This window comes from Falco cherrug, chromosome 7, assembly GCF_023634085.1.
Source record: "Falco cherrug isolate bFalChe1 chromosome 7, bFalChe1.pri, whole genome shotgun sequence".
NCBI classification, from domain to species: domain Eukaryota; kingdom Metazoa; phylum Chordata; class Aves; order Falconiformes; family Falconidae; genus Falco; species Falco cherrug.
The window spans coordinates 40815701-40841504 of NC_073703.1; the positions used below are offsets into that span (position 1 = coordinate 40815701).

The following is a 25804-nucleotide window of genomic DNA, read 5'->3' on the forward strand; positions in this document are numbered from 1 at the left end:
CTGATACTATAAATTACAAAGTTGGAGGTTAAGATCTTGCAATTAGGACTTGAGAGGAAACATCTGACATAACAGTAAGGGCTTTTGTTCCCATTGTCCTGTAACCTAGGAGAAGACAGGAGAAGGGCAAAATACAAGCAGCAACTTGAAGCTCCTACACGACTTTGAAGAGTGGTTGCAAGGAGAAAACACCAAACTGACCAAAATTCTTGCTGTGACTTCATCTTCTGAAGAGGAAATTAAGGCACGCCAGAGCGAACTGGAGGTTAGTTTTCAGGAGATGAAGGTGGAAAGAAGTTTGCAATAAGTGCAAATTCTTACAGAATTAAAAACCAAAACCAAACCAAAACCAAACAAAACCCAACAACCCACACATCCCCCAACCACCTAACAACCCCTCTCCCCCCTCCCAAAAAAACCAACAAACACAACAATGCCCTTCCTCTCAAAACCCCAGAAAACCCTCCAACGCTACACCATCTGCTTTAGGAGACCCTAGAGTAGATGAAGCTAAGGAATTTAGGACAAGTATTTCACCCCTTCTATAAGAAAGGTCTGCCAGAGCTGGAGTGGTAGAAGGGAAGGGAGCATCCTGGCTGTAGCTGTTGGATTGGCCATTTTCAGTGTAGTATGGTAAAGGTGTTCATGAAAAGAAACTGATTAAAATCAGTGTCTGGTATGTGGCCTCACTCCTTCTGTTGAATATAGCCAGATGCAATGACAACAGATGCTGTAAGAAATTAAACTAACAGAAATATCTGAGGCTACAGGAGTCCTGCAGATGAGTGGACCCTTTTACATCATTTCAGGCCAAAAAAGCAATAACAAAAATAAATGCACTATTTCAGAATACCCAGTAGTTTGATTTAGTGCCACTGTTCTTTCAAATGCTGGATTAAAAAAGTTGGGCTTTCTTGAATTCTGAGTTGCTGCTGATCTTGTCTTTGCCTGCAGGATCTTCAGTCTCATGTGCCTGATGGCCAGCGTCTTTTTGAGGATCTTTTTCATCTTCAACCTGTCATTGGAAATTCTGAAGATTTGGAGGACCTGCATTACCGATGGATGCTCTACAGATCTAAACTGAAAGAGTCCATGAGTTCACCAGTAGGTGACAGCACTCAATTCACAGTTGCAGATTTCTGCCATTGCTCCTTTAGGTTGCTTCACACTGCTAGTCATAATTCAACAGTATATGTGTGGGTGTGTTTGCTTTATTAAAGCCTTCCTTAGTAAATGCCACCAAAGACAGAACAGACATAACCATGTGTTTATAAATATAAGCACAAATATTCTTGTATTAAACTAAGAGTTGTGTGCTATCTTTTTGCCTTTGTAAGCAATGCTCAGGATATTTCTCAAAATAGAAGGTTCAAAACAGGACAACAATTGGCTGTTGTCAAAGATGCATGCAGTCGGGGACTGTGAGATGTTGGGGTATATGACTATTTTGGATATACACCTAGTTCTGGGCACATGGATTTCTAGGTTTTTGCCCTTTTTTCACACCATGTTCTCCACTGAGTTACTTTTTGAACAGTTCCTACAGTTAATAATATATTCATTGTTTGTTATTTGTGTCTCCTGCTGTGAGACAGAGTGATCAGAATAGGAACTGACTGAAAGTAACTGCACAGGAAGACCTAGTCCTTTTGAAAACTGTCTTTACAGGCTAAGGATTTAGAATTAAATAAAGAGGAGGTAACTTAATGAATTAACAAAATGATTAAGTTACTAAGTTGTTATATGCAAGACATGCTAAAGATGGCAGAATTCATCCTTGTATATAAAATACGCCAGGGCATGCTAAAGATATTCCCATGTTATTAACATAAACATACATAATTTTTGATTAATTAGTTTTATAGCTTAAGTACTTACATTATGTGTTCAACTTCAAGATACAATAATAGAGGATTAGACTTTACAAGGGTGCATTTGGCACTTTCTGTATGCAAGTGCTTTGGAAGGTATCTAAACTTGTACACCTAAAATATGCAGCATCTGGAAATTTTCTGCTTTGGGAAACCCTTGTCTTCAAATCCAAAGCTTACTTAGAATACAAATCCTTTAAAGTGCATGGAAGGTAAGTTGACATCTATTAATAAAGAGCATATTTATAAGAATTGTTTGCCGTTGATTGTAATGAGTTATGCTTAGTTGACCAAAAACTTGTGTAAGCATAAATGTAGTCAACAGGTGTCAGTAAAGTCAAAGCTATTGCTGGGAGAACTGCTCATCTGATTCAAACGGTCAAGAACCCGAAGGCATTTCAGCTTTCTGCCTCATGTGTGTTAAAACGCTCATTTAAAAAAATCTCCAGCTGGTTCACTCTATCCAGGTGACCATGAATTTGAGAAAAAGATCCCCTGTGAGGTGAATATTCATTTATAGGCTCCACTGGGATCTTAAGTTCATGCTTGCTTTTTTTTTTTTTTTTTTTTTGCAGAGTCCTGGATATTTGGAAGAACCAGACAGATTCAGAAAGGTATGACATTTTCCTGCAATTAAGGTAAAAATTGTTTGATCAGAAATTTTGTAGACAATTATTTTAATTTAAACTTTTCTAGAGATTCTTGAGATTAATTTATTTATTAAGAGCCTCTCTTAAAGAAGAAGTTTATTTTCTCCAGATTTTAAAAGGAAAAATATTACAGAGTTTTTACTCTTGAGCTATTCTTACTGTATCTCTAGAAGCTAAATATCTATCTCCATTTTTCAAAAGAGACTAAGGAAGAGCCCAAATATCTCTCTAAAGGATTTAGCAGTCATGTGCCTAAAAGAATTTTGAACATGGGACTTCTAATTCTTTAGACATTTCTGAAAAATTGCTTTAGATCATTCAGCCCGCCTGCTTTCTAATGCAGAAAACCAGAGAAAGTCAAGAGATTCATCTAATGTTATTAGACTAAATCCTTGTTCTAAGCAGCAGAATTCCTCCTGTGAAGGATTTTCTTTTGAAAGTGATGACATAAGAAACAGAAGCAGTACAAGAAACGATAAGGAGAAGCTTAAAGAAAACAAAATGCTGCCAGGTTCTTATTAAACCCAAGCAGTATTTCTGATCCCGTTTTCATAAAGGCAGCAAGTTTTTCTGTTGGCCTGAGCCGCGTCGAACCGCATCTTTTCTCTCTGTCACAATTTGCTTTGTTTATAGACGCTGTTAGCTTCTACTTTGTACTGTCATCTTACTTCTGCTTGTTTTCAGAAGGAATAGAATAAGGCTTTATTTGCCCAACACAAAGTAGATTGAAGGAATATCATATTTCAGGAACATAATCACATAATCATCTTAAGCTAAATCAACCTCTTGATTTCTCCTGTTGCAACACCTCTTTAGAAGAGGCCAGTGCAGTACTGCACACTTCTAGTATGGCCAGAAATCAAGACTTTCCTCATTCTGATGAGATATTCCTCTGGTACTTAAATGCAGAGAAGCATCTCCAATATTATTCCCCAGTGAAATACTGACCAGTTTAAGGTAGCTTTCACACATCACCTGAATAGTTTTGGCCACAGTTCAGCCTTCCTGAAAACCCCCGAAGAGTTTCTGTTCTTGCCTGTCTGGCTCAGCATTAATTGTTCAGTACTGCTGGTCATCCAGTAAGGTCACCAGAATTTTTCAGGCTGGAAAACCAATATGACATTTTAACACCTTGTGTAGAGGAAGCCAAATATTTACTGGTGCTGCTTTTCCCTAGAAGAGGCCTAAAGGGATATTCCAGAAGACCAACCAAGGAATTCTCTGCTTTTATATAATTTGATTGGCTCAAGCTTTTTGTAGGGGAAAACAAAACAAAAGCTTTAGGCATAAGCACATCTCCACTGCACATTTAGATAACATTTTTTAATTCATCTGTCCCACCTGCCTCGGGGTGGCTGGTATTTATTCCTCCGTAACTTCTCCAAAGGAGACTAAAGTCTTCAGTTAATTTTCAAGGATACTGGAATACCATAAAGGCACGTAGAAAACGTTTGTCAATTTGGCTTACAGCAAAATTACAAAAAAAGCATTCTGTGAGTTTTTAATAGCTACTGAACACAAACAGAGAAGCAGCCTGGCGTGGTAAGGAAGGAGGAACTGAAATATCTCATAAACATGATGGAAATGGCTCCCATTGAGCCAACAATTGACTTGCAGTTTCCCTTCAGCCAGTACAACGTGTTGCAGTAACTTACACCTTGCACACTTCAGTGTAATTTTTCTGACTTCAGAGCATTCGCTCTGTATTTAAACAGTGTTACTACAATGAGAATCCAAGTGCTGTAAGCAGAGGTGTCTTTTTTTGATTCGGGCTAAGGATTTTAACAGGATGTGAGCCTGTGTTGCCTTAAGATTGTTGCGCATCACTTAAGACAACCAGAAAATAATGTTAATCACTTTTGGGTGTATTGCTGTTTAGGCTGAGAGAAGAGGAAAAGCAAATCAACTGCAGAATTCATGGCTTTGCATTTTATTTTAAATTCAGATTTAACACCTAAATTGTGGCTAGAAATTAAAGAAAGATTAGGCAAAATATTTTTGTATGTTTTGAATATCCTTTCCATGGTGAAGGAAACCAACTACCCTGAGAGAATGGCTGATCTCAGGAGTTCGTATCTGCAGAAAGTACACATGGTTGGAGGCTGCATCACTGTACTTGCAACATCCAGTGAGTGTGCATGAACTGGAATCAGGTTATCACTAATTTTTCAGCTCCCTCATGCTTTTGGGTCACTCAGAATCAGCAGAGGTGGCAGAATTTCAAGCTATTTTTGGACTGATCTCTGCTTTCTACAACAGGAGGTCCCCAGTGACTCTGCATGTCTCTCTTGTTTGAACTTGAGTATTTTGCAGCAGCAGCAGCAGCAGATCAACCTGGAGAATGGGAAGGCCCGGGTGTAGCCAGTCTCATTCCAGTGTCTTCTGGTTTTATTCCATTTATAGCCTGCGTGGCCAAATATTGGGCAGAATAGAGCCTGCTGCATGTATAGTAATATGCTTTTTTTCTGATCATTCATCCTTTGCTGAGGACGTACCCCTAGCCACTGGTGCCCTTAAGAGCAGTACAGGCTGAAGATTGCAATGCGAGTGACTTCTTGTTGACTAACAAAAAACAGTTGCAGGAAATTGCACTGGCTGCAGTGAATTTTTAGCAGGTGCCAGTGACAGGTCAGTGTAGATGGATATTTCTGTAGGGCATCTACCACACCCAAGAATATAATCAAGCAAATACTCAGTAATAACTATGACAAATGTTACTTTCAAAATTTGGCTCCTAGCTACCTGAAAATATTCCATGAACATTCTTAACATAAATAGGAAGTCAAAGGCTCATTATTTACAGGTCTAGGTAGCGCTGTTTATTTTCTCCGGTGCTCAGAGTAATTGTACTTCCTTGCTAAACAAATGATTCTGGCTTCATTGTTTGTACAAACAAAATAATTAGGATTCATTACATCAGTGGTCAGCTAATTGCTTCCTTTGAGATTCTGCTAAGAGTAATCTCCTGTAACACACAGACAGAGGAACGTGTAATTTAATCTTATTTAGAGACACCATTGATCTGGAGTCAATCAAATTAATGCAGTCATTCAAGAAACTGTGTAAAGCAAGAGCTGCCACAGCTTGCCAGAAAGAAAACAGTAATGTACTCTGCTCTGCCCAAATGCAGATGTGACAGGAATTCTTCATGGCAGAAAGTCACGTTACAGAAATGCGCAGCATCATGTGCTCATGCCTGTGTTAGTGGCACCTCTCTACTGAAAGTATGAGGCCCACTTGTTTTCCTGGAGTCTTGCTGGCTGTTAACCACTTGAAATCTTTAGTACAATTACAGTCTTAGTAAAATGGAAAAGACTCATTAAAAGGTATCTTTCCCTCTGTTTTCAATATTTCTTTTATAGATAGGGAGAATATCACTCCATATTTTTTTCATCACTGCCTGTAAGCCTGCACCTATCTGCATTAGGAATTATACTGTGACACAAACACAGGAAGAAGGGCATCTTACCATTAAAAATTAGCAGATAGACTTATTTTCCCTCAGCAGTGATGTTTACTCAGAAAGGAAGCTTAGGCAAAAAAAAAAAAATAGGTGAATAATCCTGACTGCCTTTTCCTAACTGACCCACTTTAAGTATGCTGTGCCAGACAGCATCATCCCCTTCCTTCTCCAGCAGGCCCACCAGCTCCCTTCACATTACTGCACCTGTAACACTGCCTGCCTGGCTGCTCTTATTTCTGTAGGGTTCATGTGGTTTACCAATCTACATTACAGCTTTCCCAAATGCTAGAAAAGAAGGACTCTGTCTTTTATCTGGTTCTGCCACTTCTGTGTTTTGCTGATGCTCTCCCTCTACAGCGGTGCTGGTGCAAGATGGAGAAGACATCTTGCTTCCCACGACACCTGGTTCTTACTTTCTGTTAATGTTAACATGGTATTAGCTAGGTATGTGGTTCGTGGTCCCTGCTTTCTGTGTTGAAAAGATGTGTCCTTTAGTAGCCTACCATCTGAAGTATTTGCATATTTTCACCAAGGAGATACCTTAGAATTATTTTGTCAGCAGATATAATTTTACCTCCGAACTGAAAGGTAACAAGACAGAGATTTGTTGACCAATAGCAGAATGAAACCAATTTCCAGTACGTACTTGAAAAATGTTTGTAACAGTACTGTAAAAAGCACAGTAGGAAAAAATATTGTAACCAATAACTCAAATGGTATATGTATTAGTTTTTTTAAAAGTAAGCCATCACATTTTAAAATTATTTAAATAATGTGGAAATAATGTTCAAATTATGTATGGTGACTACTGAAGTCTAAGAAAAGTTTAATCCCGACTTGAGAGAAATCACTGGTAAAGCAGATAGAAAAATACACTGGTGATGTGATAAACCAGCTTTTCATGTCAGTAGCTTCTTCTACAGGTTCCAGAACATGTCTTTATTTCAGTTTTTATTCTTTCTAAGCCAAATTTAATTAGTTTATTTCAAATTGCAAGGCTGAGTGGAAGTTGGAAATTGGGAGAAGTTGTTTTACTTCTCTGCCTTCCTGAATAAATGTTGAACACTAATGTCTCCTACTAAATTTCAGATACATTGACTGAAATGTTACCCAGCTACTATCTGCTGATAACTCTCCTAAAAATAGCACAGCATTGCTCTTAAGTACAAAATATATTTATTGGGATAAATTGTATTACTTATGAGTGTATTTAAAACTGGTGGAGTATTTCTGCGTTTTCAATTTAATGAGGAGCTCAGCCCCTCACAGCTGCTCACTCACTCCATCTGCCCCTGCAGTGGGATGGGGGAGAATCAGAAAGGTAAAAGTGAGAGAACTCATGTGTTGAGTTAAAGACAGTTTAAGTAAAAAAAGGGAACAAAATAAAACCAAGAAAAACATAGTGATGCAAAAACCCCCAGTGGCTCACCACCAGCAAACCGAGCCCAGCCAGTCCCCGAGCAATGGTAGCTCTGGTAAAACTCCTCCCCAATTTTTATTGCTGAGCACAAGGTCATATGGTCTGGAATATCCCTTTGGTCAGTTGGGGTCAGCTGTCCTGGCTGTGTCCCCTCCCAGCTTTTTGGGCACCTCCAGCCTGCTTGCTGGTGTGAGAAGCAGAAAAGACCTTGACACTGTGTACGCACTGCTCAGCCAGAACTGAAACATCAGGGTGTTATCAACACTGTTGTCATCACAAATCCAAAACGTAGCCCCATACAAGCTACTCTTGAAGAAAGCTAACTCTATCCAGCCAAAACTAGCTCAACTGGTTTGAAAACCTCTTACCCTGTTCTGAGCCTTTTGCAAATACTTCACTTGTGATACTTTAGAAACTAAGTGTAACTCGCAGCCTGCTGTTGGATATGAAAATGTGCTTCAAAATTACCTCACTGGAAGTTTGACCTTCCATAATCTTATAACATGGAACTAAGATAATTTTAGCAACCCATGCCACTTTACTAATCTTCCACAGTGCTTCCTAACTTTTATCACATATCAAACACTTTCCAGACAGAAAGTCGTTTCCACTACTTTATGTGCTGAACATGGGATGAAACCAGGGACTTTCTCTGCTTGCTTAGGCCTGGAGAATTATAGAAATCTGCTACTTTAACAGATCAGGCTGTAGCCCTTGTCCTGTGGCGTGCTTCTCCTGAAAGCATGTCATGTTGTATATGCACACAGAAGCTAACCTTTATAAATCCGTTTGTGTCACAGTAGCATATGGCACAGTACTTAGTTGTAAGTGACTTTGCAGCACAAATTCTGAAATATCTGCCATATGTGACTACTGAAACCTCAGATACAAAGTGTCTTTGCCTTGTTTTCTGTTTCTTTTAAATGAACCCTGCATCAAAGATTCTAGCTTATCATCCAGCTGTGTTGAGGTACTCCGGAATCTCTCCTAAGGGAGAAAACAAAGCCTATAATTTGCCTGTATACTTACTTATTTATGTACATACACTTAGGCTCTTCAGAATTGAAAAGAATGTTAAGGTTGCAGAGTCAAGCAATCTGAAGATAGAAAATGTCAGAGCTAAAATTGCTTGTGTGACCTCAGTTAACCTCCCATTCTGGTAGCTCTTCATGGGATGGAGGATGATAAGCAGAGGGCTCAAAGGGGTTCCAGCCATCCTTACTCATACCTCACCGCCGGTTGCCTAGCCTGGGTGGTGTTTGCATTTAGGAAAGTACAGTTCTGAATTCGGTGACTCACTGTCCTTTTGCAGAGGCCACATAAACTCTGATCAACAGTATCCAACTCTTAGTCCCTGCTGTGGTCCTTGGGAATGGAGCCACAGCTTTGCCCAAGAGCATGTTGGACACTCAGTTCTGTGGAGACAGCAGTATCCAACTCCCCCAAATTATTCTCCTCTTGAAAAGACCAGCTGTGATTTGCAATATGTTGCTTATCTTAGAGAGGGATGCTCAGGGCTCTGAGTTGAGAACTGATGAGGAGTCCAGCTCCAAACTCTCACACTCTGCTTTGACTTGAGAGAGCAGCCTGTGCTCCCCCTGGAACTGATCTCTTCTTGTTGGCAATAACCTGCCTCTGTGAGTGGCAACTGAACCAGTACCCAGTGGGATCTCTAGTGACAGAAACCCAAGGCCTCTCAGAGACAAAATATCACTGATAAGGCAACTACTCTATGAAAAAAAGTGAAGGTGCTTGATGATGGCATGCTGCTATTCAGAGTGAAAGGAACATATGGTAAGCTGCTGTTGCAGCCTTCCCGGCAGCTCTGTTTATTCTCAGAGGAATAATGAAGTGGTAAAATTCATACCCGTGGAGGTGACCCTTTCCAAGGCCTATGTTTTCTTCCTATTACAATGTACTTCCTCTGTCCCTATGGTTATAGTTTAAGCTCATTATGTTGTGATTTTCTCACGGTGGAGGCAGGCCTGGATTCATCCTGTCTAAGCATTTAATTCAGGTTTACGAAATCATGCATGGTGCAAAGCATGTAGGTGGGGGCTGACTCTCCATCTCTTCCGCAAGAAAGAACTAGAAGCCAGGTTCAAGGCTAACACAAAGGATTTGTGCTTTATGCCAGTTGGCTAACCTGTGGAACTCCTTGCTAAAGGATATTGAGGTGTTCCTCTATTCTGTACAGGTTCAAGGAGAAACTGGACAAGTATCTGGCAGACAGATTCACTGAGTGTTAACTAGATGGATGAGCTACATCAGGCTCAGGGAACTGCCTGAGCTGAAGGGAGTTGGAAGCTGAGAATGTTAAGGAGAAATTATTTATGCTTGCCTTAGTACTTATGCATCTGTGCTGATTGCTGTAGAATATAGAATACTTGGGCTGGATACAGCACTGACATGAAGTGACACGGCTGTTGGTATATTTGTCTGTATAGTGTCTGTAGGACACTAGGGCATTGATGCCTTTATCCGTGGGGAGAGCAGGAGTTTTCAGGCAGCAGCACACTTCCCAGGATAGTGTCTTGGTGAAATGCTGTAAGAGGAATAAATCCAGACTAAATCTTTTTTCTCTGCTGGGTCACTGATTCTGTGGTGCAGGTATGATTTTTGTCAGGCATGCTGGCGACATACAAGCAGCAGCAAAAACCCATTAATGAGGACAGTGTAAGATACTATATTCCTCTGTTCCCTCAAATAGCTAGATGAACTGTGTGTTTTCATAATGTCCTGGAATGTGGTCAAAAGCAAACCAGGGAGTGCACTGGTTTTTAATAAAACACTTCAGCAACGTACACAGGAATACTATATAGCAAGTTCTAAAGTGCTTTTCTGCTGTTTCCCATCCAAGTGATTTTTCACAGTGCATTTGATAAGGAGTTATTAACTGCAAGCAGGTTTAAGTGCTGAGGACTCCCTAGATCTAAACCGACGCTTGTCATTCAAACGCCCCAACATGAATCAAGTACAAAGGTGAATGTTCACAGCATTTTGTAACAAGCATGCATTTAGCATTACACAAAACACAGCCATCCATCCCTTGACAGACCTTGTTTGTCCTGGTATTTTGAGGAAGAAAGGAGGAGGACATTTATCATTGATGTTGAACTTTAAAAGTATATTTTCTTTTTAAATGTCAAACTATTTCTTTTCCGTGTGTGTTTCAAAAATGTCTCTGACACTTTGGCTCCATACCCAGGTATTCCAGCTGTTATTCTAAGACGGTGGAAATTAAGTTCTGTTCACTTCACTGGAGCTTGGCCAGTTCTCTTCAGAGGAAGATTTGATTTCAGAATGTTTTGTGGAGCCTAGATCAGACACACACACTGCAGGCACTGTGGGTACTGGGTAGTAGCTGTACTGGGGCCAGTAGCTGGCGTGACTGGGGAAGGGGAATTCCACTGCATAGCAAAGGTTGTGGTTCCCACGTTTGATCTCATATGGAAATGAAATGTTCAAACTGTCTTTTGCAAAGATGGAACTGTGTCAGACTGTCCTTTTCTAACCCAGAATGATGTGCTAAAGGGTTGGGAGTGAGGTCCTGACTCCAAGTAGACTCGTATAGCCCTGATCACTCTGAGCCCAGCAGAACAGAGGTTTGAACCTTGGCTTCCTGAATTCCCTGGTGCCATAGTCTCAGGTCAGCACAGCCTGAAAGCATCTCTCTCTCACAGCACAGACCTAAAAACACACCTTGACTTAGTAAAATTGAAGTGCTGCTTTTTTCACACTCGGAGGGGGAATTAGTGCCCAAAACCTTCCCGGCTTTTTCCAACTGTATCATCTCTGGTATTAAAAGTTACAATATCTTCTTCAAAATTTTCTGTCCTTTAACTATAACACCTCTAGTCAGAGGTTATAACACCTCTAACAAAAAAAAAAATCAAAAATCATATCACCAATTGTTCCAGCAAACACAAAGCAACAGAACTCATGTAGGTTTCATGTGCACAAGAACCTGGGCGTTTAAGTAATGAATCCATTTGTGAGGGTAGCTGCTGAACATCATGAATAAGTAGTTCCCAATCCTGACTTTATTTAGTTGTCTCTGTGCATAATCCTGCCACAGACACTGAAGTTAATGGTAGATCTCCCATGGATTTCAGTGTGTGCAGGTTGGGGTCCTCATATATTAAGGGCTTATCATTGCAAATTTGCTGAAAGCACCAAGCCCTCACAGCTCCTGTGTGCCTCATCTTCAGTCCTGCAGAGACATCTTAATACCATGTTTGTGATAGCAGAGTCATTGCCATGGCAACAAATGGAGTCAGAAATACAAGATTCTGACCTTGCTGTGTGATCAAACAAAACAGAGAAGCTAGGCAGCAAAGGCAAAAGTTCATCAAACACAAATGCCTATAAACCCAGCAAGCACGTGGGAGAGAAGCAGCAGATAAAGACGAAATATTTCTCCTTTTCTGAAGTTCTTCCCCCAAGCAAAGGTCCATCCACAGATTTTTCTAATGCTAGGATCTGCTGTGGTTAGCCTGAGTATCTTAACTCTGCAGAAGGCTCCAATGAGAGCAAATGACAGCTTGTTAATAAAGCCATTTTGCATTATTTTGTTCTGGTGGATGAGCTTTGAAAAGCAATAGTATTTTATAGCTCCTTCCAGTAGTCCTAAACCCAAGGCACTTAATAAATAACATTTCAATCTCATCCCATTTCTTAAAGTTGCATTAATAGTCTTTGCTTTAGAGATCAGGGCAGAGTCAGTGACCTTCTCTGAATCAAATGCTGAATCGGTAGAAGAATTGGGGTAGGAACAACATGAGCGGCTGGCAGTGTCGTCATCATAGGAAGCCAATGGCAAACCTGAACGACCATAAGACACCTGCTGCCTGGGCTATGGCAGGAACAGAGATGAGGCACAACTGGAAAAGCTCACTATTTCCCACCAGTTCGTAGGCAGAAGGAGATAACTGGGAAGACAAGTGTTGCAGCAGGTCTGGCAATGGAAGAATAGTTTCAGACTGAAGTAGCTTTCAAAACGAGTGCTAAAGAATTGGCAGCTTTAAAGCAAGAGTGGTAGGTGCTGCTAGGAAGGCTGGCAGTCATTCTCACAACTGTGTGAGTGAGAATGCTAGAAAGTCAGCAATGTTTTCCTTCTAGAAGACAACAGTTTCAGCAACGAGTTATTGAAGAGAGTGAAATATTCTCCTAGAAGACGTTGATAAGGCACCAGTTTCAGTCAGCTGCAGTGTGCCAAGCACCCAGGCTGGATCCTAGGGCAAGGGCAACATGTGTTGCTCTGCCCCTCTGCCTGGCAGTTCAATGTATTTGAGATGCACCTCCAAGGTCTTTATTTTTCTGAGTTGCCCTTCGGTTTGTGTCTTTCAGAAGCGCTCTGGAGGTGTATGCTCATTCCTGCGTCGAGTGTGCTGGGCAGCACTACCACTGCAACTACTCCTCTTGCTCCTCCTGCTCCTGGCCTTCCTCCTACCCCCAGCAGAGGACACCCACAGCTGCACACGGGCCAACAATTTTGCTTGGTCCTTCAACCTAATGCTGAGTCACAAGGGCCCCCCTCCAACCTAAATTCTTGGTGTGACACAAGGTTGCATTCAGAAGTACAGATTCTTTGACTTTAACAATTGCAAGGTGTGTTGATTTTAGGTGTCTAACAAGGCCGTCGTATCAACTGGATATGTCACATAAATGCAACATAAGATTAATCCACTTTAATCAGGTATTTAGGCAAAATTAATATTTTTTACAATATTTTATTACTATATTTATAATGTGTATATAGAGATTATGTATGTATGTACATATATATATATATAGATATAATATGCATATCTGTGGTCAAACTAACATCCACCATCCACTCATCCACTGTTCAAGGATAATCCTTCAATGTTTCTGTTTCTGCCATCTTTCAGCAAGGAATACTGAATGGTGGTTTTGTTATGGGGTTTTTTTGGGGTGATTTTTAACATCAGATTCTTGTTTACAACTAAAGTCAGAGCAAGTATGAGAAGATGTAAGCATGCACCAGAGTGCCAACTGGAGAGCAGGCAGAGTAGAATCACGTTTGAATACATGGTTGACATTCAGCCCAAGGAAAATTGCAACTGTTCAATTTGAAATCTTGGTCTGGTTTTTCAGTGTCTGGATGCAGGTATTGCAGAAGGTGATGGAAATGTTTCTACTGACTTCAGTAGGAGTGGGGTGGGCTTTCTCATTGCTTACCAGATTTCTTTTCCAATTACTCTGTTCTCCAGCCCACCTGAAACAGGAGAGGTAGAATACAGTAGGAAGAAAGCTGGGAAAATAATAATAATATTTTAGCATCTCTATAGCAGGAGAACGGGTCATAAATTTCTGAACAGATTTGTGAACACTGAACAAAACCTTGTATCAGTGATCTTGTCTATAAAAAGCAGTCGGGTGGTTTTTGTTTGTGGGGTTTTGTGGTTTGGTTTGTTGGGTTTTTTTACTTTATAGAGAGGCATTTGGTAACGGATCATAAAGCCTGAACAGTGGGATGCAGCCTGGCTCAGTGTCAGCAAAGCAAAAACTAGAAGTACTTTAATAATTCTACCTGGGAAAAAGATTCCTTCCTAGGATGTTTTTATATTAATGGTTTGTTAAACTGATGGTATCAAAGTCAGTCAAACATAGATTCCTGTGTAGTCTGAACTCAAGTTGATGACAACTTGCCATTTATTTACCTAACCTTATGCCTGATTTATCAAATTTTTGAATGTAAATTTTAACATTACCATTTAATGCAAAAGCAATTCTCACTTTAATGTGATGAAACCATTCTTAGTAGTTATTTACCTAATTTACTTCTGAGAGAAAAGCTAAGTTCTAAAATTTTGTGCTGTTTCTGAGAGCTATCCCTTACTGTCTCATGTTTTCAGACACAGTAGTAATCATGAAAAAAGAAGAAACAGTTACTTTGCCCATCCTGGCTGTAGTGCAGGAGGAACTTGTCATCTTGGTATCAGTATGGTGTATTCAGTGGTGTTTTCCAATTAAGTTCCAAAATAATATTAAATCTGTTGTGCAGGCAAATCTCAGTAGTAGCTGAGAGACTGAAGGAGGAAGTCATTCTTCTTTAACAAAAGCATGGAAGTTGTGCTAAAGCAGCAAACTTGGGTAGAATAGGAAGGCATATCAGCAAGGAGCTCGTTATAGGCACAGAATAGGGGAGAACAGGCAGATCTGAGAGAGGACTAGCTAAAGATACAGAAGAGAGGTGTCCAACCATTTATAAAGCCTAAGCAAAAGAGTAACGATGAACAGAGTCTTGATGAACACAGAGGACAAGAATTTAGGTTCTATGGAGGACAAATCTCTGAATCTTTTTGGTTCCCTCTCCCTGCTACAGTGTGGGTACTGTTGCATATTAAACAGCTTTTCTTCAGTGAAGTTTAAAGTGGGGCAAATAACAGGGACTCTACCGGCGTTCTGAGGAGACTGTTCCACTGCCAGGACTCTGTCACTGTGTTCCTAAAAATGCTTCCGACTACACTGGGTTTGCTAGAGCTGGATAAAAATGCCAAAACGCTACTAAAAGTGAGTAGGAGAGTGGAAATGAGAGGAGAGGGAGCAGGGACGATGAAGGTATTCAGGCATAGTGCCAGGGGAGCTTGATGAGGAGCTGAAGTGATGCAGATTAAAACCTGACTGTCAGGAGGTAGTAGAAGAGCTCTAGAGAGCAGGCAGAGGTGGGCTGAAAGCAGAAAGGTGAGGAGAGAGAATGTATGCTGAGCGATAAGACATCTAAATGGGAAGCCAGAGAAGGCCTATGATTTCTTTTATGAAGGAGCCAGATAGAGAGGAGTTACAATTCCTCAGCGAATGAGGCAAATTAATTCCTTCTTTGCAACGGTTCTTTCTGGCAGCAGAGAACATACCTCCTTCTCTCCTCTGGTTAGCTGTGCAACAGCCATGCGTGTTCCCACAATGTTCTTCTAAAAATGCTGCCAGCCCTGAGGGAAGAAACTGAGGGAAGAAACCCCTGTGGCTGCACAGCAAGGAGCTAATCATCACACACATCTCCATTTCAAATTAAATGCTCCAGCAGAAAAGAAGTGTGGGGGAAGAGGGGCAATAACACAACCTGCTGTATGTGATTGTGGGTATGTGTACTTGTGCACATACTTTTCTGTGACATAGCTATGTTGCACTTCTCTAGGTTTTGTTGAGCTGTTCCAGGTAATGAAAGTAAAATGCCAGTGAGAAAGTAAAAATAATGAGGAATAATATAAGTGCAAGTGAAAATCAGTAGGAAGATAGACAAGTATTTTCTATGAAAGCACAAAATCTCACGACAGGTTTCTTTCTACCCAACCTTTCTAATCTGGATGATTTTTATGGGTTCACAAATGCATTTGACCCTACAGGAGTATGCAACTGGGGGAAAAAAATTTCTACACAGAGGACCATAACAGAGCAAATGCATCGTCACCTTGATGTTTCAGTGTTGTGCCAGGTATTAAAAAAAAACAAAAGAAACTAAATTAGAAACACACTTTTGCTGCTGGGTTTGCAATCATTTTATTCTGTAAATCTCCTATCTTTAATCTTGGACTTTCTGGCTTTAAATCTCAGCAAATCCATTCTCATTACCTTCAGTAATCTAAATATCTCACATAAGTGATGAATCTCTACTTCTTTGCAGTGGAAACTGTCCAAAGCACAGGACTTGGGTGTTTGTCTCACTTAAAACAATTGTCTCACCTGTCCAATACAGATGTGAGATTTTTCTAAGAAAGAACGAACTAAAAAAAAACAATACTTCAACCAAAAATAAGCTTGAAAAGTAAATCCATAATTTACTTTCTTTTTAATTTTCTTAGTTTTTTTCTGAAAAGTTTGTAATACTGAATCCTGGAAGTGTGTGTAAATATTAGTAATCAAGCCAGTAATTGGAATAATGAAAACAAACTGCCCAGTTCAACTTCCAGGAAACTGAACAAAACTCAGATTCCTCAAAACACAAACTAAATCATACAGTTTCCAAATCAGTCCTTAAAATTTTGAGCATTGTTCTTCATGCCTGAATCTTTGCTCACATATGATTTGGGGGTTACACCCTCACTTTTATGCCTATAAAATCCCCAGCTCATAATCTCTGACACCCAAGTATAACTGAGATGTGCTATAGCTCAGCTTCAAACTGGGGCCACTGCCTTAAGACATCCCTTGACAAACACCTAGGATGCACAAAACAGGTAAGCATCCACAACTGAGGGCTTGCAGTACTTCAGTCCAGACCTAACCACCATCAAAGGGTGCTAAAACCCTCTAAAATCGATTGAATGTGTTTGAACTTGTAAATTGTTTGTGCATTTGGCTCAGGCCCTGTGCCTATATTGCATGCAGATACCCAGCCTGTTCACAGAGCAGAGCTCTTGCACATCTCTCTAAGCACTTTTGCCTGCACTGTTGGACCCAGTTTGATGACCACATTAATGACCCTTCAGCATTGAAGGTAAAATCCTGCGCTCCAGTGCCCATGCATTAAAGTAAGAATTCTTCACAGCCCCAAAGGCATGCTTCAAACCCAGCCTTTGGAGTGAAAACAAGCCTAATTTATAAATTTCAATTGATTTTGTAGCCAGATGATTTCAACAGAATTTTCCATGACTGCAATACAGCAAGGTAGCAAATTGCCATTGTGCCACATGTCTATTAATAGTCCTTTCTCTGATTCCAGCTAGCACTTTAGACTGTATTAAATATTATTGATATAGGCCCTCTCCAGAAATCTCTGTATGAAAAACATGTTCAGTTCTGTGCACACACATGAAAAATGTTGTATTCCCGTTAGCATAGAATCTCCAGAGCAACCATGATTTCTACCAAGTACTAGCTTATTTGCCCTGACTGAGATACTTAGTAAACTCAAACATTTGGGACCAAAAAGAAAGCTACTAGCCTAACTAACTTATGATTTTGAGAGCTTATAAAATGGCTTTGCACTTCTTAATCTTTTTTGTTGGGATGGTTGAAGACCTCAGAGAGAAGAAATGTCTCCCGAAATGGCCATCACTAGATACGCAGATCATAATGTCTGCACGAGAGAAAAAAAAAATCAGTGTTCTCTTTAGTTGCTCTAGGACCTCAGGAGTTTTCTCCATCTGATGTCCCCTTCAGTATTAAATAGGAAATGTTTTACTTTGTTGTGTGTGCATGCACATCTCCTTAGCACTGAGATTTGGAGAACGAGTTCATATACAGGGATTCTTTTAGCTTGTGTGGATAAGAACATTGTCTTCTTTTCTCCAGAAAAGCTAAAACCACTGTGTGGCAGAGATTCCCAGAGCAAACAAACCCTTTTGGAATAACTGAAGATTACAGACTGAAATAAACTGGAGCACTAGTTTTGCCTTTCAAGAAGTGCTGGTATCAATACCCCAATAAACATGTCATTGCCAGGCATCATAGGTGTCTTTCAGATCATGTCCACAGGTTATGTGCCCAGCTGGGTACGTGAGGACTGCTTTCAGAGACTTCACTATCTGCTGGACAATGTCAGTTACTAGTCTGCAGCTGAAAACACGTTTGTCCAGTGAACTATATCAGCTTTTTCCAGCATCGGTGGGGGCTGTCGAGGATATTATTAGTAGTTCTCAGATCACTGACCTGCTCTGAGCCATTACAATTTTATTGCATTAATCTGTTTGTCAGCCATTGGCAGGTCTCAGAAACCACTTTACTAAAATACCAAAGATGATATTGTTGGTACAGACATCATGATTCATTCACAAACCAATCTTATTATTTTTGCCATATTTAAACATAATTATCTATTGATTATACTGTATTATAGATGTATTAGTCATAGGTGTTGGGTGACTGCATCGCATGTTTTAGTCACAAGGCTTTTTGACTTGCGCAGGTATGTTTAAGAATTGTGGCTTCATTTCGCGCTTGTTCAATGGTAAAACAAAGCAAACCAAAGATTCTTGAATGTAGCATTTTCAAAAAAAAAAAAAAAAAGCAGGATGGAATAATCTGTCATATAGTTGATATAAAATACGTGTGTGTGTACCAGAGAGTTACCAGTAGATCTGGAAAGAAAAAGAATATATGTTAGGAATATACCAATTCAAGCAGTAGTCTAAATGGCACCTCTGCTACCTAAACTACTCCAGCAATTGCCTGATTTTAGCTCATTGTACGTGTGAGCTAACCACCCTCCTCCTAATAAAGTGTGGCTGACATCAAACTGAACAGGTTAAGGTACAACATCCCAGTGGAAGCAGCAGAAGACGTTAGGTCTTCAAAAGGCAGCCTAATATCTCAGTGCAAGAGATGAACATGTAGGTTTGGCATGAGAGCAACCCAGGACTAATGACACAGCAGCAAGGGTTTGTTGTCCTGCTCTGCCAGGCAAAATTTTGACAGTGGCTGTCAGCACTGTCCATTTTCACATCCCTGACTATGAAAGGAGGCTCCCCTCAGGGTGATTCACTCTAGCTGAGATCTGAGCCTTGGGAGTGTTTTTTTCTTGTCGTTGAATACAGAAGAAACTGCTAAATCAAACCTCTTCAGTGACAGATCAGTGGTAGGTGGTAGGCGCTGATGCTGCAGGAAAAGGTGCAGGTAATGCTATTGTAGATAGAAAGATAGTCATGAAGGTCTCTGTTCAGTCCTTAGGAATTCGATTCATTCTAGAACTGAAGTAGGAGGGTTTTCTGTTCCTTTGCAAGTAAATGCCAGATGTTGCCTTTGGTCTTCTGGATTTTGGGGGCAAGCCTGTTCAGTGCCTTACTGAATGCTCGTAGTGGCTTTCAGGCTTCAGAACTGTTAATGGCAGTGAGTTCTACAGCCTTCCTATGAGTTGTGTGAAAAAGGTATTCCCCTAAATTGGTTTTGAATCAGAAGCCTTTTATTTGAGGGGTGGGGGTTGCTTGGTTTTCCTTCTTTTTCACCTCTGTGTTGGATCCAAGGAAGCAGAAAGACCAAAATTACCCTCTACAGATCATGCTTTGTCTTTCCTTCCTTTACCAGAGCAGAGGACATTTGGCTTTGTCTCTTTCCTAAAGTAAATGATCCCAGTCTTTTCTCCTTCTTTTCATGTTACAGTTCTTCCACACCCTTGATCATTCCTGTCACCTTTCTCTTACCTGTTTCCAGTGCCAGGTCTTCCTCCATACATAGAGCAAAAACTCTGGTCCTGTTTCAATAAATTGAAATTCAAGAATTTTTTCCCCCATTGCAGTGCCTCCTGCAGATGCCCTGCCTCTTTCTGCTGCCCCTTGTGTCAAAACAGCCTTCGTCACTATCTGAGGAGGCATTGGTCCTTGCCAGCCATCTCTTCCAAGTCTCCTAGCCATGTCCTGCCCTCATCTGCCTTCTGTGTTGGTTATTCACATCTGCAGATGGGAGTGCGAGGGTGTCATTAAACAAACAATTATTAATAATGAAAGCTTTGCCATTAGCGTTGTTCATAGCCTGCCCAGACCTTTTTCTCTTCTTCTCTCTAAGCAGGTTTTGATGTATAATCCAATTACTGCACGCAGAAAATTGCCCCTTAATCAGCAAAGAGGGCTGGTGTTTCAGTTTCAGCTCTTACTACCCTCATGTTGTCACTGCCTGTATAAGCAATCCCACGTGCTGCTGGGCACAGGGCTGGACACTCCAGGGTGTGTGTGCTTAAGCTGCCACCAGTGTTTGAATGTCACTGTTATACACCCTAATAAGCCAGGGCCTTTTTTTTTTTTTTTTTTTTTTGAGCTTGGGAAAAAAAAAAAAAACAAAATGGTTGCTTTTAACCAACTGATTTCACAACTCATTTATCAAGCCCTATAGCAAACCATTTATTTTAGCTCCTTTTTGCTCCATCAAAAGCTGTGTGTTAAAAGGGAGAGTACATTTCAAGAGGCTGGGAGCTGAAGGCAGGCTGCAGTGCCACCTGCCCTCGCTAGCTCTTGGCCAGGAGGCCGCCGGCTAGAATTCAGGGGTAGGAGCTGTTCTTTTTCCTGAAGTGACTCCTGGCTTCAAAATCAAATTATTTCTTTTGTCAAGTCCAATAAGCACTGAACACCACAGACTTTGTTTCACTACAGATATGAATGAATGCCTCTGTACAGTACTTTCCATTGCCGTGAAATATATATATATGTATATGTCTGTGTATATATATATATATATATGTATGTAATGGGGAGTGTAATTATTGTTCTACTTAAAGCAAGGTGACATTCCACTTCAATGTAACTTTCAAGCGCAGCTCTTAAGATAAATTGTGTCTTAAAGGAAAGCTGGAAGGGTATAGAGGTATGTGTTTTAATGAGCTTTAGTAAGCTTTGAGTTAAGGCTTCAGTCTTTAAGGCAAAAAGCACCCAAGATGATTTTCCCATCACCTTCCCAGATCAGACCCTGCAAGAGTTTAACCTGGGAGTCACTGCTTGAGCACTGGCTATTCCTGAAGGTATTTGAATGCTGCATGTACAAACTGTGTCCTCAACTGTCCTCAAACGCCAACCTCCATTTTGTACATGTACTTGTCTGGAAGGCGAAAGACACAGCTATGTCGTGCTCCAAGACCCTGATGGTCATTTTTGGCTCAAGAGATGTATTCCTTTTGATCAGTGTCACTCTTTCCATTATATTTTTTTGTCTTTTAATTTGTGCTAATGGAGTTTATCAGGTGATTCCTGGAGGGCACACTCCACTTGCCCAGCCTCAGAGCTTCCCTTCCAGCAACATACCTTCTTCTCATTTGTTTACTTGGGTGTACTGGACCACTGTGAAGCAATTGCACAAGCAATAACGGGCGCGTTGCACTTTTCTGTCATTGCCTTTTGTAAGACATAACACTCCACTGACATTGAAAAGTGGTAGGAGACCCAGAAGCTGCGTTGTTGCTTACTGGCAATAGAACTGCTGTACAGTTCTTCTGCAGGGGACCTGTCCTCACTCCTCGAAGCAGCTGGCTGTCTCAGGCCCAATTTAATTCACAAGGCTGGATTGTAAACAATCTTGGATCCCTTCAGCAACACTTCATCAGTCTTGCTTCCATCCGTTTTTGTGTTTTTGTTTAGTTTCAAGCTAGAAGCAAGTTTAAAGAAATGTGCTAAGAGCATAGAGGGTGAGTAAATATCCCATATATTTCACAAAAATTACAACAAAATCAAGGGATTTACTCTCACATTGAACAGAACTAATAAGAAGTTCTAACCGATGTCTTAAAAAATTACTAAGAACAGCGTGAAGTGAAGTTTCTGCAATCAAACCATTCTCTGCTTTTATTATAAAAATCAGCAATGTTGAGGTGTATTTTGCCACCCTCTTTTAGAAGTGACCTGGAACTAAAATATGAATCCTCCCAAATGGGAGGTTTGCTGGTACAGATCTAAATTTCACCAGTATGTCCCATGTTAGATCACCCACCTCTGGGCAGAGGAAACCTAAGGCTGTTCACAAGAGAAACTCACGTTGTGAATGGTTTTAAAATTTTTAGAGCTCTTGCCCACTTCCAAATGTCAGTAATGGAGGGGATCAGAAACCTTCACGTGAACCCTGTGCATTGTGCATGTTGAAATCCTGGCTTAAATTCAGGTCTCCACATCAGCTTCTTGTGAATGTTAATATTCGAGTAGAACAAAAAAGTTAGAGGCAATTACAGCATGAACATCTCTTCTTGTTTATGTATAGTAGCTGATAGCAGAGTCTGTAATAATAATCTGTGTTTATACATGTGCTGTTCAATGTAACAGTTGGGTACAAAATACCTTTTAACTGTCACAGGAAAATAACTGGATTGATGTCACTTTTTGTTTGTATGAATATAATTATTTGCCTTGCAGGGACCAGTTCCATTTTTGTCATGTTATTTCTGATTTTTATATACATTTGTGATAAATTAGGCTCGTTTCTAAGGTAAACACAACTGCAGCCAAGCAGCTGTCTTTGTACATTTGCGTGTTATCACAGCTGATATCAAGTCTAAGTCAGACTCCTTGTCTTGCTTGGAACTTTCTTTAACCTTTCTGGCTTATTCAGGTAAATGCGGACCAGTCTATTTTCTTATTAAAGATACGGCTTTTTGAAAAGCTGAACTTATTTTTTAAATCCTTTCTTTTTACAATTATTGATTCAGAAAGACTGTAGCAATCATATTTTTCTAAACTGCCAATTGCTTTTGTTGGGAAATGATATATAGATACGTATTTTATTCTACAGATTTCCATGTAGTTTTGAAACTCTTTGTTTTCATATATATCCTGTTTGTTAGAATTATCTCAGAAAGCTGTAAGCTTCTGCATACTGACTATGAAATTGTACAAAATGCAGCTGCATACAGAGACTGACTTTATTTTTTATTTAAATTGTTAGAGCTAAGTCATCTTTAGTGTTTTGCCATGCAAGACATACGGAAAGAAATCAGGTCATTGTTTCGAAGGACTGGAAAGTGTTATGTGACACTTCCTAAAAAGTCTCAACTGAAAGTCAGGAGAATTTACTCTAGAAATGGTGCCATTTGGGGCCTGATTCCAGAGTTTATTCACACTGTTTAGGACCTCATTTCACAAGCACTCCCGTGCATTTCACAGGAAATACTAAAAATAAGAGCCTATGATTTGTGAATAGCAGTGATAGAATAAGACCCTTTCTGATGAAGAACGGGGACTTTTCACTAGTGAAGAGGCTATATTTTGACTATTTCAGAGCAACTTTTCATGTTCTTTCGGTGCTGTGGACTCCTGTGTATTCCAGATTTATTCCATAGCTGAAGTGCCAGATTAAATCAATTGAAGCCCTGAGCGCAGATAAACATAATAAAAAGCTGCAGTGAAATATTGCCTGAAATGGCCTGATTTCATTCTCGAGGACAATAGTTAAAGGAACACAGCCTTGGCTTCTGTGCACCTGTGCAGCAGAGGCCCTTGCTTTGTGCCTTGGCTGTGGTGTAACATGGAAGGATTTCTGCTTTCTGCCTGGAAAATGCTGTCTTTTCCTCAGTCTTGTCAGAGGTGTAATACTTTCACGAGTAAAAAAAAAATCTGCAAGACTCATCAGGAATTTAAGGGTCAGCTGGCACCTTCTGCCGTCAGGTAACATTATTCCCAAAGTTTATCCCTTGATGACAAATAAAATAGGACGTGCTGTTTGCAGGTAGGATAAAGAGACTGGAGATTCATCACGTCAAGCCCTAGCCTTGTGACTGTTCTGTGATGCTCCACTGTTACCAATGAACTATGTTAAATTGGATTATAATATCAACAGTATTTTATTGCATGTGTCATTTTTTATAATGAAAACATAGTTGCATTTGATGTTGCAGTTATAATACAGTAAATAAACACATATATTTCTTTTTAAGGAATTTTAAATTATTCTGGGGAGTGGTTTCACATTTTTGCTGTGCTTATTGCTTACCATCAGAGTATTTGGGCTGACATAGAAACACCCAGAAGAAGTGAAGCAATGATAAAATTTGACCTGCCTCTGTGCTTATTTACCACTGGAAGAAGGTTGTGCTGAAGTACCTACTTCACTCTAGCCCTGTAAGATTTGATAGAAAGTGTCAGCTTTTCTTTAAGACTGTGTAGTTGTTTGAATAGAATTCTACTGGATGCAAAGGAAATGTGAATTAGCTAAATCATATTACGATTCAGTATGATTTCTTACGGCATTGGCCTCTGACACTCTCTGTGTGGTTCCCCTCAAAATCCCAAAACCTGCTAAGACAAAGGGGAATTTTTTGAGAACCTCAGATTTGAAGTTAATGCCAATCACATGTAGCAAGCAAGCAGTGTATTATTTTAACCACTGCTGATTTCTCTGAAGACTAATCACTGCAGCATGTATGTGTGGATGCACAACACTCAGTAGCACCCAGGTAATTGCTGGTTTCTTTCCTGAATCTTTATGAGAGAGTCTGCCAGGATCTCTGACATCAAAGGGCTCCATGGGCAGTTACTGCTGGAAGAGTGGAAAACCACTACAAATTTTAGATGAACCTGTGGGCTAGGTTGCCTGTTGCTTTTATGAACACACTGAGCTTTACCTTTGACTTCTCTCGGGTATTTGGACCACGTGGGCCTGTGCCTTCCTATGAGCTGTCTTCTATTAAGCCCCCAGAACTACAAATGCAAATACTTCAGCTGATCGTAGCTGTGTCAAGATCAGACTAGCAGCTCGACTCCCACCCGGAAGAGAACTGGGTAAAACAAGTCCAGGGCTGTAGGAAAAGCAGACTATCACAGTGGGACAGTTATATTCCCATAAGGGCTACAGTCAGCACACAAAAAATATTCTGTTCTTACTTTTGGTTTTTTCTTTGCATTGCATTTTTTTCATCTTGCAGTTTATTTTTTGTGGAGGCAGAGAGTAGGCTTCTTTGCGTACATCATGTTCTTCTGGAACAGCAAAGACAGTTGGGACGTGATTTTACTGTACATAGACCAGGAAAGACTGGTGTCCAGCAGGGAGGAAAAGTGCCTTAGAACAGATAAAACAGCTCACACTTGTACGGTGGTTGAGTATTTTGTTGGCCATGTTCAGGCTGCAAAAAACCCTACAGCTGATCAGTGGGAGTTGAGACAGTCAACAAGAATGATTATAAACACTTTTAGAGGACAATGAAATACTCTGGGTAGTTATAAATCTCTTAAGTCATATATTACTGGAGAAACACCTGTTTTAGACAGCAACTAAGCTCGAGGATGGAAGTCTCTGTTTAGGTTGTAGCTGCAAAAGGTGGCAAGTTCAATAAATAAAAATAATAGGGTAAGACCCTTAAGCGGAGTAAATCAGTGTAGCTCCATTGAAGCTGTTGGAACTAAGACAATGTACAGCAGTAAGAATCTGGCTTGTAGTCAACAGGGATTTTACAGAATGCCTACAACTTCGTCATTTAGGGAGTTCTCCTCTGCCTTATGCCTGTGCACTAAATTGTATCCACACAAAAGTCCTTGCCAGTATAACGAGGTCATTTTGGATGTGAGTGTTCATTATACGCTTAGGTAAATTAAGGGGGAAAAAACCAGGTCATTAGCAAAGTTTAAATAAAGTATGGAGTAAGGTTAGCAAGTGAGAACTTTACAAAAAAAAAATCAGTCTCAGCCCTGGAGAGTTAATGGGGAGTGGCTTTCTCTGGAAAAAAGCTGAAGGTGTGTTAATGCTGCATGTAGAAGCTGAGCGCTACAGCCATGAGAAATCAAAAGCAGGGACTGAGGTTTTCTTCTAGGTTAATATTTCAAGCTTTCTAAATTTCATTCTGTGACATACTATGAATGCAGCCTTGGTTTCCAACTGCAGAAAACCCCTCTGATAAACACATATTGCTGGAGCAAATGAAACTGAAGGCTCATCCGGTTTTACCGTAGCACTCGTGGTATTAAGAGGGATTGTAATATAATCCTCTTCAATGAATAACCCTAACAGATGTTATCAGGGTTGCTCTGTACGAGCCGTG

General features: G+C 40.3%; 1 protein-coding gene across 6 annotated transcripts in view; it reads left to right on the forward strand.

Moving 5' to 3' along the window:
- Window positions 1-23187, forward strand: part of SYNE3 (spectrin repeat containing nuclear envelope family member 3) — an 82176-nt gene extending 58989 nt beyond the window's left edge. For all 6 annotated transcript variants that reach the window (XM_055715139.1, XM_055715138.1, XM_055715142.1 and 3 more), the window contains 4 exons: window positions 110-265; window positions 955-1104; window positions 2447-2485; window positions 12754-23187. In XM_055715139.1, the coding sequence (XP_055571114.1) occupies window positions 110-265; window positions 955-1104; window positions 2447-2485; window positions 12754-12951 (543 nt within the window). In that variant the 3' untranslated portion in view covers window positions 12952-23187. The remainder of the gene's footprint in view (window positions 1-109; window positions 266-954; window positions 1105-2446; window positions 2486-12753) is intronic.
- Window positions 23188-25804: the final 2617 nt, after the last annotated feature.